General features: G+C 52.8%; 1 protein-coding gene across 1 annotated transcript; it reads right to left on the reverse strand.

The window, feature by feature from the left end:
* Positions 1-646: 646 nt before the first annotated feature.
* On the reverse strand, positions 647-12,653 carry LOC121842344 (SH3 and multiple ankyrin repeat domains protein 1-like). The gene is given in 13 exon segments (XM_042312333.1): positions 647-946; positions 987-1,185; positions 1,380-1,541; positions 4,948-5,316; positions 5,690-5,800; positions 5,901-6,142; positions 6,359-6,461; positions 6,503-7,203; positions 7,206-8,029; positions 11,274-11,382; positions 11,753-11,871; positions 12,178-12,234; positions 12,349-12,653. Coding segments are annotated over 12 exon segments (3,249 nt in total). The 5' UTR covers positions 12,188-12,234; positions 12,349-12,653.
* Between the last annotated feature and the right edge of the window lie 344 nt (positions 12,654-12,997).

Genomic DNA, 12,997 nt, shown 5'->3' on the forward strand with positions numbered 1-12,997 from the left:
CATGCGAGTGTATCTGTGAGAGTCAGCTACCAGGCCCTGAGTACCAGGCATTGGTCAGCCCTTGTTCCATCCCTCATTTCCCCTCTCTTTTCCTGATCGGTCCTCCCTCTGGGTGAAATCAGGTCCTTTGCTTTTGTTGTGTGAATCCATCATGGATAGCAGCAGTTGTGGCCTCTCTCTCTCCTGTTCCCTCACTGACTCCATCCCCCCTCCTTTCTCTTTCTGTTTGTCTTCTCAGCTCCGACTCCCATCATCTCTTCTTCCTCGTGGTGACAGAGCAGAAATGGGAAAAGGAGAGCTGGAGAGCCTTGGGAACGAATAGAGAGATTAAAGTCATTTTTTTGTTTTGTTTGAGCCAGTAATGGATGCTTTAACAAGAGTAAGAGCTGCCCCAGTGCCATACTAACTGAATAACACATTCATGAATTTTGAGCCTGATTTCAATTCAAGAGACAGGAGAGAGACAGGAGAGAGACAGGAGAGAGAGAGAGGAGAGAGAGAGGACAGAGACAAGAGTGACAGAGATAGAGGACAGAGATAGGCAGAGGTTTACAACCTGGCATAGGATTTGTTTTATCTTTGTTTATTTTACAAGACAGGCCTATCTCTGTCCTCTTATCCTCTCAGCCATCCATCGCTCTTCCCCTTACCTGTCAGTCACTCTCTTCAGAGCGCGGGCGATGTTCATGCGCTGTCCGACACGCGTCACCCCCAGGTCCAGATAGTCCTCCTTGGTGAGGGAGGGCAGGTGAGTGCCGTCGATCTCGTTGTCCAGGAAATGCTCCCTGTGCTCGCCCAGGTTCAGGTATCCCAGCCAATCAGCCACGTCGTATTTGGTCCAATAAGGCAGTGGCTTGGAGGCAAAGGGCTTGGAGGGGGCTGGGGGAGGGAGGTGGGGGTAGCTCAGGCAGGGGGAGCGGGGAGAGGGTGCAGGGGAGGGGATGAGCTACCAGATAAAAAGTGTGTGGGGAGAGGGAGCGAGACACCAACAGGGAGGCGTTTGGGGGAGGAGGGGCACCAGAGGGGGCGAAGAGAGGAGGGGAAGGGGAGAAGTAGGGGTCCCCCATGTGGTTAGCGGGTGAGGGCGGGGTCATAGAGCCGCGAAGCTCATAGAGGCTGCTGTAGAGGGGTGTGGTGGGGGAGGAGGGGGAGGGAGGAGGGGGGGGGGACCCAGTTTGGGCCTCTCTGAGGGGAGATGAGGGGACTGGGGGCTCTCCTACGCTGCAGGTGGTGGGACTCTGCCTTCCTGGACTCTCTACTTGGAATGAACTGGAACTCCAGGGCTTTGGTGCGATACACAGGCCGGTGTTTAGGGGAGGTGGGATAAGGGGAGTAGGTGGGGAGGACAGGGGAGAGTGGGAGCGTGGAGGGGGCTGTACGGCAGCCACAGAGGGCTGGGGGGACGGGGACGGTTCCAGTTGGGGTACTGGGAGGAAGGGGTGGGGGACAGGGACAGGGCGGGCTGGGAGTGGTGGATAGGGGAGGGGGACAGGGAACGAACTGAGGGGGGGCTCAGGGCCGAGGCGGAGTCTTCTGAAAACCTAGGGACAGAAAAGAAGGAATGACAATGACACATACGGTACCTACGGTACATAGAGGGGCTCTTCATAACACATTACCCAACCTCACCACCACTATTCATAACACATTACCCAACCTCACCACCACTATTCATAACACATTACCCAACCTCACCACCACTATTCATAACACATTACCCAACCTCACCACCACTATTCATAACACATTACCCAACCTCACAACCACTATTCATAACACATTACCCAACCTCACCACCACTATTCATAACACATTACCCAGCCTCACCACCACTATTCATAACACATTACCCAACCTCACCACCACTATTCATAACACATTACCCAACCTCACCACCACTATTCATAACCTGCTACCCAACCTCACCACCACTATTCATAACACATTACCCAACCTCACCACCACTATTCATAACACATTACCCAACCTCACCACCACTATTCATAACACATTACCCAACCTCACCACCACTATTCATAACACATTACCCAACCTCACCACCACTATTCATAACACATTACCCAACCTCACAACCACTATTCATAACACATTACCCAACCTCACCACCACTATTCATAACACATTACCCAACCTCACCACCACTATTCATAACACATTACCCAACCTCACCACCACTATTCATAACACATTACCCAACCTCACCACCACTATTCATAACACATTACCCAACCTCACCACCACTATTCATAACACATTACCCAACCTCACCACCACTATTCATAACACATTACCCAACCTCACCACCACTATTCATAACACATTACCCAACCTCACCACCATTATTCATAACACATTACCCAACCTCACCACCATTATTCATAACACATTACCCAACCTCACCACCACTATTCATAACACATTACCCAACCTCACCACCACTATTCATAACACATTACCCAACCTCACCACCATTATTCATAACACATTACCCAACCTCACCACCACTATTCATAACCTGCTACCCAACCTCACCACCACTATTCATAACCTGCTACCCAACCTCACCACCACTATTCATAACACATTACCCAACCTCACCACCACTATTCATAACACATTACCCAACCTCACCACCACTATTCATAACACATTACCCAACCTCACCACCACTATTCATAACACATTACCCAACCTCACCACCCCTATTCATAACACATTACCCAACCTCACCACCACTATTCATAACCTGCTACCCAACCTCACCACCACTATTCATAACCTGCTACCCAACCTCACAACCACTATTCATAACTGCTACCCAACCTCACCACCACTATTCATAACACATTACCCAACCTCACCACCACTATTCATAACCTGCTACCCAACCTCACCACCACTATTCATAACCTGCTACCCAACCTCACCACCACTATTCATAACACATTACCCAACCTCACCACCACTATTCATAACCTTACCCAACCTCACCACCACTATTCATAACACATTACCCAACCTCACCACCACTATTCATAACACATTACCCAACCTCACCACCACTATTCATAACACATTACCCAACCTCACCACCACTATTCATAACACATTACCCAACCTCACCACCATTATTCATAACACATTACCCAACCTCACCACCACTATTCATAACACATTACCCAACCTCACCACCTCTATTCATAACACATTACCCAACCTCACCACCACTATTCATAACACATTACCCAACCTCACCACCACTATTCACAACACATTACCCAACCTCACCACCACTATTCATAACCTGCTACCCAACCTCACCACCACTATTCATAACCTTACCCAACCTCACCACCACTATTCATAACACATTACCCAACCTCACCACCACTATTCATAACACATTACCCAACCTCACCACCACTATTCATAACACATTACCCAACCTCACCACCACTATTCATAACACATTGCAACCTCACCACCCCTATTCATAACACATTACCCAACCTCACAACCACTATTCATAACCTGCTACCCAACCTCACCACCACTATTCATAACCTGCTACCCAACCTCACAACCACTATTCATAACCTGCTACCCAACCTCACCACCACTATTCATAACACATTACCCAACCTCACCACCACTATTCATAACCCGTTACCCAACCTCACCACCATTCATAACCCGTTACCCAACCTCACCACCACTATTCACTAGTAGCCTACACCTGAAGACGGACATTGTTAGATTGGCTAGCAATATGAGGCTCAGGATGTTAGCAGCAGCTAATTGCTATTAAAGTTGTGCTGAGTAGACAGGAACTTGCTTTTCTTTTCTCTGGCTGTTGAAACACAGGCAGTAAATTGAAGAAAGGGGAAATGTTTTATGTCCAGTCAAACAGACAGTGTGTGAGAAAGGAGGAGTGTAATTACCTGTTTCTGGTGGAGGAGAGACATAAAGCAGACGGAGACAAAAGCATGGGACATAAAAATGGGGAAGAATTGACATAGTAAAACACTCACTCACTCACTCACCCATTCCCACAAAATACACAAGTAGCGCCAGGACAAGAGATCGCTGTGTGATTGATGTTTACAACACAGGAGGTTGGTGGGACCTTAATTGGGGAGGAAGGGCTCGTGGTAACGGCTGGAACGGAATCAGTGAGATGGTATCAAACACATCAAACACATGGTTTGACTCCATTTCAGACATTATTATGAGCCATCCTCTCCTCAGCAGCCTCCACTGATGTACAAGTAAAACATGCAGGCCTTTGTACTGAAATCTATGGTCTACTGAAGATAATATAACTGTAGTAATTTTACCTGTATCAACACACACAACCTCACCAAATATCCTCTAACATATCATAGCGAGTACCTGTGTCTACTTAGTGATCTCTGGCTCCCTCTCTGCTGCAGTTTGTTGCTGAGCTCATTGATGATGCTGGCCTTCATGCTGGATATGGGGGGGTACAGCCTCCGGCCCTCCAGGTAGGTCCCCTGGTCCCCTACTAACTGACCCTCTGACCCCCACAGAGGCTTCATCTCAGGGGTCCGGGGCCGGTCAAAGTAGGGTGACGTGGGACGCCCCAAATTCTGTGTCATCCCATAACCCTCCCGTCCTCCATCGTCCTCCTCCTCTCCTTCCTCGCCCTCCTCCTCCTCTTCCTCATCATCCCTCCGTCTGTGTGACTGGAAGGAGGGCGGGGCGGTACCGGTCTCTCTGCGTAGTTCGGCCGCACGCCCCCCCTCCCTGAACCTGCCTGATTTGGGGTAGGTGGAGACGGCGGCTGTGGCGTTGTGCATGTCAAACGTCTGTCCGTCCAGGTAGCTCATGTACGACTCCAGGAGGTCTGCTCCTCCCGCCCTGTCTCCCTCCCCTCCTCCTCCTCCCTCCCTCCCTCTCTCCAGCCTCTCTTCCAGCCTCTCTCTGGCTCCTCCGCTCATGGCCAGGATGTTGTCCAGGTGGTGGTCACTGCTGCTGCGGCTGTCCAGCTCCTCTATCCCAGAGTCCACCACCGTCTCCTGGGACTCCCCTGCCTTGGCTGTGGGGTGAGGTGGTGCTCCCCTATCCTGCGGCCGGCCGCTGTAGAACCAGAGGGGGCTGTGTGTGTCCTGTCCTGGTGGGGCTGGACTGAGGTCCTCGTGGTGGTGGCAGCAGTGGTGGTGGTGGTGGTGGTGGTACAGGGAGCGGTGGAGGTCAGGGCTGCAGAGCCCCGGAAGGGGCCAGAGGAGGCTGCGGTGGAGGAGATGGGAGGGGGACCACGGTAGGATGGGGAACCTGCAATGGAGTGGGGAGGAGGGGTGGGGGATGAGCTCCTATGGATGGTGGAGGGGCGACCCTGGGTGGGGGAGGAGTGACCCTGGGTGGGGGAGAAGCGACCTTTGGGTGGGGGAGGAGCGACCTTTGGGAGGAGGAGTGGGGAGGAGCGCCCATGGGAAGGAGAGGAGCGCCCATGGGAAGGAGAGGAGCGCCCGGTGTGTGTGCTGTTGTAGAGGTGGTGAGAGTGGGTCATGGCAAGGGAGGGTCTGTGAAAGGAGCTGGGTGGGGGTGGGGGAGACAGAGGGGGAGGCGGGGGTCCTGTGGGCTGGAGGCTGGAGGGTGAGGGTGGAGGAAGGGGGTTGGGTGATGTCTGAGTGGGGAGTTTCCTGACTGGGTCAGGTTGGCCACCTCACTGTCATAGGAGGTAAGGCTGGAGGTGGTAGAGTCCCCCGCCTGTGGGGAGGGTAGGGGGTGTGGGCCGGGAACCCACTGATAAACATGTCTTTTGGAGGGGGTGGTGGGGGAGGAGGGGAGGTGGTGGGGGCTGCTGCTGCTGGCGGGAGGCCAGGTTGTTGATAATGGCACGGTGTGTATAACCTGACATTCCACCCCGGTCAAAGCTGTTGGCAAACTCCAGTGGAGGGGGCAGTGGGTCAGCAAACACAAACTCATCATCCACATCCACAGAGGGGGCAGGGGGCGGCAGAACCATGAGGCCACTGCCCCCGGAACCCCCTCCCCCCTGAGGGTGAGACGGGGCGGCTGTAGCGGGGGGAGATGGTGGGGTGAGAGACAGGATGTATCCTGCCTCACTCTCCATCCTCAGAAACGAGGCCTGGCGAGGCTGCTGGGACGACAGCTGATGGGGCTGCTGGGTAGGTGCTGTCTGCTGCCTCATGTACCCCTCTCTGTCCCGCTCTCTTTCTCTCGACCTCTCCCTCTCTCTCGACCTCTCCCTCTCTCTCGACCTCTCCCTCTGTCTTTCCTCCCTGTAGGAGGGTTGGTAGTGCTGGGACTGGTAGTGATGTGTGTGGACTGTTTTGTCCTCAGAGAAGCGCACCCTCAGCCCCTCTCTGGCCCCGCCACCCTCCCTCTCCCGCTCCCCTCCTCCCCCCTCCTCGCCCCAGCCTGCACCCCTGAGGATCCTGGGGGAGGGGGGTTGGCTGGTGGAGGAGGTGGTGGCGGCTAGGGATGAGGAGGTGACCAGATAGGAGGAGCTGGAGGAATGGGTGGCTGAGGAAGCCGGTGTGGGGAGGTGGCCTGGGAGGGGAATGTCACCACACTGGACATCTGTCGTACAAACTGGTGCTCGGTCCCTCTCTCCCTCCTCATCCTGCCATCGTCCTTCAGGGCCCGCTCCCTGGCAGCCAGGGCCAGACCCAGGGGGGACGAGGGGTCCAGGACCTTTCCTGTCAGGGGGTGGATGAAGGTGGTGCCAGAGGGGACCTGCTGCCGGCTTGACGCCCCGTAGAAGTCAGCCGGAACAGACTTGGGCTGGTAGTCTGGAGCCGGGGAGGAGTACTCTGGCAGGCCGAAGGCAGGGGGCATGCTGCGGGTGTGGTGGATGAAGGTGTCCCCAGAGAACATGCCCTCGTCGATGGACTTGGAGGGCCGGAGGCGTGGGGGGGGGCCACCGGACTGGGGGCTGAACTGCTGCTGCTGAGAGGTCTGTGTCCTGCCTGCCCCTCCTCCTCCCCCTCCTCCTCCTCCCCCTGGCCCCACCTCCTCCTCGGCAGACATGAAGATGGAGGCGCTCTTCCTGCGGGCCTCATGGAAGCGTTCCCTGTCCCGGCGGGCTGCACCCACGATGGCCGCCCCAAACTGGCTGGTGAAGTCACTATCCTGGCCTCGGAAGGAGGGTGGTGGAGGGGCCGGGATGGAGGGAGGAGCAGGGGTGGTGGGGCTGGGGTGGAAGGGGGTCCGTGGGGGGGTTGGGTTCTGTCGGTCTCCCCTGGGGGGGTGGGCTCAGCCTCCACACTGCTGCCCTGGCTGCTGCGGCCACTGCCACTGCTGATGGAGGGGGCCTTGACTATGATGGTGGGGATGGGGATGGAGCTCTTCTCCACTGGGGCCTTGCCCCCCAGCGTGCCCTGGCCAGCCCGCAGGTCCTCCACCTTGGACTGCTTTACCAGAGGGCCCTTCCCTCTCCGCGCCCCCCCTCCTTTAGGTACTCCCTCTCCAGCCGCACTGCGGTCTGCCCTCTGCGGCTGGCTCTGGGTGGTCTGCTGCTGCTGGGGCATCACTGTGGCACTGCCTGAAGGTGGGGCGGCGTTACTGTAGCCCCTCCTTAGACCTGCAGCCTTGCCCCCCCCCACTCCTCCTCCCCCTCCTGATCCAACAGGCTCCCCTGGGTAGCCCCCTTTCCTAGAGGCAGTCCTGCTCTGAGCGGCGTGGGCGGGGGCATTAGAGTACTGGTGCGTGTGGTCCACCCCTCCTCCTCCAGCGCCGGTACTGGGCCCCCCTGCCCTTTCGCGGCCCCCGTGGGTGAAGTGCACAGACTGAGAGTAGAGCTGGTAGTGGGCTGCTGTGGAGGTGGACTGGGACACGGCCACAGAGGGCTGCTGGGAAGACTTGCCCCCTCTCCAGCCCAGCGGTGGGGCGGAGGAGAAGGGGGGGTCTGGCGGGGCGGTGGTGGGGGGCGGGGGGATGTCATCTGGGCCGGGAACCGAGAGACTTCGGGCAAACTTCATGGCCGGAGGATTGAGATGGGACTTCTCCTCTTCAGTCACCCCTGCAGTTCACCACAGAGAGATACAAGAGAGGGATGAAAAGGACTGATGAGAGAGACTGGGGTATAGGGATGGAGGATAGAGACAGAACAGAGTGATCAGATGGGTGAGGGACTGGGGTAGAGGGATGGAGGATAGAGACAGAACAGAGTGATCAGATGGGTGAGGGACTGGGGTAGAGGGATGGAGGATAGACACAGAGCAGAGTGATCAGATGGGTGTGAGACTGGGGTAGAGGGATGGAGGATAGAGACAGAACAGAGTGATCAGATGGGTGAGGGACTGGGGTAGAGGGATGGAGGATAGACACAGAGCAGAGATCAGAGAGGGACAGAGGATGGAGGATAGAGACAGAACAGAGTGATCAGATGGGTGAGGACTGGGGTAGAGGGATGGAGGATAGAGACAGAACAGAGTGATCAGATGGGTGAGGGACTGGGGTAGAGGGATGGAGGATAGACACAGAACAGAGTGATCAGATGGGTGAGGGACTGGGGTAGAGGGATGGAGGATAGACACAGACAGAGTGATCAGGGGTAGACTGGGGTAGAGGGATGGAGGATAGACACAGAGCAGAGTGATCAGATGGGTGAGAGACTGGGGTAGAGGGATGGAGGATAGACACAGAGCAGAGTGATCAGATGGGTGAGAGACTGGGGTAGAGGGATGGAGGATAGACACAGAGCAGAGTGATCAGATGGGTGAGACTGGGGTAGAGGATGGAGGATAGACACAGAGCAGAGTGATCAGATGTGTGTAGACACAGAACAGAGTGATCAGATGTGTGAGGGACTGGGGTAGAGGGATGGAGGATAGACACAGCAGAGTGATCAGATAGGTGAGAGACTGGGGTAGAGGGATGGAGGATAGACACAGAGCAGAGTGATCAGATAGGTGAGAGACTGGGGTAGAGGGATGGAGGATAGACACAGAGCAGAGTGATCAGATAGGTGAGAGACTGGGGTAGAGGGATGGAGGATAGACACAGAGCAGAGTGATCAGATGGGTGAGAGACTGGGGTAGAGGGATGGAGGATAGACACAGAACAGAGTGATCAGATGTGTGAGGGACTGGGGTAGAGGGATGGAGGATAGAGACAGCAGAGTGATCAGATGGGTGAGAGACTGGGGTAGAGGGATGGAGGATAGACACAGAGCAGAGTGATCAGATGGGTGAGAGACTGGGGTAGAGGGATGGAGGATAGACACAGAGCAGAGTGATCAGATGTGTGTGAGACTGGGGTAGAGGGATGGAGGATAGACACAGAGCAGAGTGATCAGATGGGTGAGAGACTGGGGTAGAGGGATGGAGGATAGACACAGAGCAGAGTGATCAGATGGGTGAGAGACTGGGGTAGAGGGATGGAGGATAGACACAGAGCAGAGTGATCAGATGGGTGAGAGACTGGGGTAGAGGGATGGAGGATAGACACAGAGCAGAGTGATCAGAGAGACTTGGGGTAGAGGGATGGAGGATAGACACAGAGCAGAGTGATCAGATGGGTGAGGACTGGGGTAGAGGGATGGAGGATAGACACAGAGCAGAGTGATCAGATGGGTGAGGGACTGGGGTAGAGGGATGGAGGATAGACACAGAGCAGAGTGATCAGATGGGTGAGGACTGGGGTAGAGGGATGGAGGATAGACACAGAGCAGAGTGATCAGATGGGTGAGGACTGGGGTATAGGGATGGAGGATAGAGACAGAGCAGAGTGATCAGATGGGTGAGTGATCAGATTGGGGTAGAGGGATGGAGGATAGACACAGAGCAGAGTGATCAGATGGGTGAGGGACTGGGGTATAGGGATGGAGGATAGAGACAGAGCAGAGTGATCAGATGGGTGAGAGATTGGGGTAGAGGGATGGAGGATAGACACAGAGCAGAGTGATCAGATGGGTGAGGGACTGGGGTAGAGGGATGGTACAGAGAAAATACTGCTGAACAAAAGAACAGATGATTAATGTGGGAGGCTGTCTGTCTGTCTCTGTAACTGCCTGTCTGTCTAATTGTCAGGCGGTCCTCTCATTCATCTGTAAGTCTGTCTGTCTAATTGTCAGGCGGTCCTCTCATTCATCTGTAAGCCTGTCTGTCTAATTGTCAGGCGGTCCTCTCATTCATCTGTAAGTCTGTCTGTCTAATTGTCAGGCGGTCCTCTCATTCATCTTAAAGCCTGTCTGTCTAATTGTCAGGCGGTCCTCTCATTCATCTGTAAGTCTGTCTGTCTAATTGTCAGGCGGTCCTCTCATTCATCTGTAAGTCTGTCTGTCTAATTGTCAGGCGATCCTCTCATTCATCTTAAAGCCTGTCTGTCTAATTGTCAGGCGGTCCTCTCATTCATCTTAAAGCCTGTCTGTCTAATTGTCAGGCGGTCCTCTCATTCATCTGTAAGCCTGTCTGTCTAATTGTCAGGCGGTCCTCTCATTCATCTTAAAGCCTGTCTGTCTAATTGTCAGGCGGTCCTCTCATTCATCTGTAAGTCTGTCTGTCTAATTGTCAGGCGGTCCTCTCATTCATCTGTCTGTCTAATTGTCAGGCGGTCCTCTCATTCATCTGTAAGTCTGTCTGTCTAATTGTCAGGTGGTCCTCTCATTCATCTGTAAGTCTGTCTGTCTAATTGTCAGGCGATCCTCTCATTCATCTGTAAGTCTGTCTGTCTAATTGTCAGGTGGTCCTCTCATTCATCTGTAAGTCTGTCTGTCTAATTGTCAGGCGATCCTCTCATTCATCTTAAAGCCTGTCTGTCTAATTGTCAGGCGGTCCTCTCATTCATCTTAAAGCCTGTCTGTCTAATTGTCAGGCGATCCTCTCATTCATCTTAAAGCCTGTCTGTCCTCTAGCAGAGGTGATGACCAACAATGTCATTCTGTATGTACTGGTAAAGGTACAGCAACGGTCATTTGCCAACAGGGTGAGATGTTATACCGCCTTTTACTTGGCGAGTCACAGGAGAAGTCCATCGTCTTTAGCTGTGTCACATTCAACCACAGTTCCAGCTTCTGTGATGAACAGCTCCTAGAAACAGTGTATCAGCCTACAAACATTTTAGTACAGTACAACACATATAAACTGCTATTCTCCACAGCAGAAGCATACTACAACATGAACCAGGACAGAGACAGAACAGTCAGACTAGAAGCACATGGTATGCTACAGCTGCAGACAGTGTTACAGCACAGGCCTTTAAGAGTCTAGAGGACAGACAGACGGACAGGCCGGCCAGAGGGCCTGCCAGACAGACAGCCTCACCGATGGATTTCTGTCGCAGCATACCATGTGGAGGGGCGTGGCCTGATGTGAACTGGGCGCGGTCATAGCCCAGCCCGGTCATCCCCATTTCTGACTGGTCGTAATTTGGCTGCACAGCAAGAGAGGGAAGAGGGAGCAGAGGACAATGTTCAGAAAGGACAGAACTTCTATAACAGAATACACTTTGCAAACTGTGGTACTGTAAGTGAATAAAATAGCTTCACTATTCATGAAAGAGTTGTCAATTACTTGTAAAATAGTTCATATCTAGTAGTATAGTAGCTTAGGCAGTCAAATCAATCATATTTGTATGGGTGTTGCATCAAGCTAACCCACTGAATGACATTATGTAGCATCTCCTAAAGATGTGGGTGTTACCATAGGAACACTACAGGACAAACTGTTCCTCTCAACCTCATGACAGGTGATCTCACTAGTGAAAACGAGTGCCAGCACACGCAACGCCAACACACACACACCTCATTGGCGTAAAAGGAGCCCCGGCTCCTGTCTCTCCTTGCCCCCTGACCCCGCGTCCCTTGCCCCTCATTGGTGCTGATTGTCTGCTGAGCTGCTGCCAGGATCTCATCTAGCTTATCTGAGAGACAGAGAGGGAGAGAGAGAGTGAGGGAGACGGAGAGAGAGAGACGGAGAGAGAGAGAGACGGAGAGAGAGAGAGAGAGAGACGGAGAGTGAGAGAGACGGAGAGAGAGAGAACAAGTGGTATAGAGGTTAGAGAAGAGGATGCGACAGAGTGGAGGAGGGAAAGGGTGAGGGGAGAGGGTCAAATCAAACCAACAAACACTCCACCACACATCCACCCACTGAGGGGGAATTTATTGATATGTGAAAAATAAAGCCCGGCTATTCCCCTGATGCTGTACATGCATATGAAGTCTCTTACTCAAAGCCATCTGATAGACTGTCCTCTTCTTCTCTGTAACTTGTGAAGTCTCGAATTCTGAAAGGATACGGAAAAACCCAGTAAGCTGACTGAATGCTAACTGGCTAGCAGAGACGTTTGCCGTTTTAACAGATAAAAACACAAAGCATAAAAGGAGTTTGTGATTTGTACCTGAATTCTTTTTCCAGGGGGTAGCAGCTGAGGACAAAGCAAAGGCAGACGTTAATTTTGGCACTTGAGTTACTGTAACACCATCACTTGAGTTACTGTAACACCATCACTTGAGTTACTGTAACACCATCACTTGAGTTACTGTAACACCATCACTTGAGTTACTGTAACACCATCACTTGAGTTACTGTAACACCATCACTTGAGTTACTGTAACACCATCACTTGAGTTACTGTAACACCATCACTTGAGTTACTGTAACACCATCACTTGAGTTACTGTAACACCATCACTTACAGTGAGGCAAAAAAGTATTTAGTCAGCCACCAATTGTGCAAGTTCTCCCACTTTTTTTAAGTGGATGAGAGAGGCCTGTAATTTTCATCATAGGTACACTTCAACTATGACAGACAAAATGAGAAAAAAAATCCAGAAAATCACATTGTAGGATTTTTAATGAATTTATTTGCAAATTATGGTGGAAAATAAGTATTTGGTCACCTACAAACAAACAAGATTTCTGGCTCTCACAGACCTGTAACTTCTTCTTTAAGAGGCTCCTCTGTCCTCCACTCGTTACCTGTATTAATGGCACCTGTTTGAAGTTATCAGTATAAAAGACACCTGTCCACAACCTCAAACAGTCAC

The sequence above is a fragment of the Oncorhynchus tshawytscha genome, unplaced genomic scaffold (genome assembly GCF_018296145.1).
Source record: "Oncorhynchus tshawytscha isolate Ot180627B unplaced genomic scaffold, Otsh_v2.0 Un_contig_20043_pilon_pilon, whole genome shotgun sequence".
Classification (NCBI taxonomy): domain Eukaryota; kingdom Metazoa; phylum Chordata; class Actinopteri; order Salmoniformes; family Salmonidae; genus Oncorhynchus; species Oncorhynchus tshawytscha.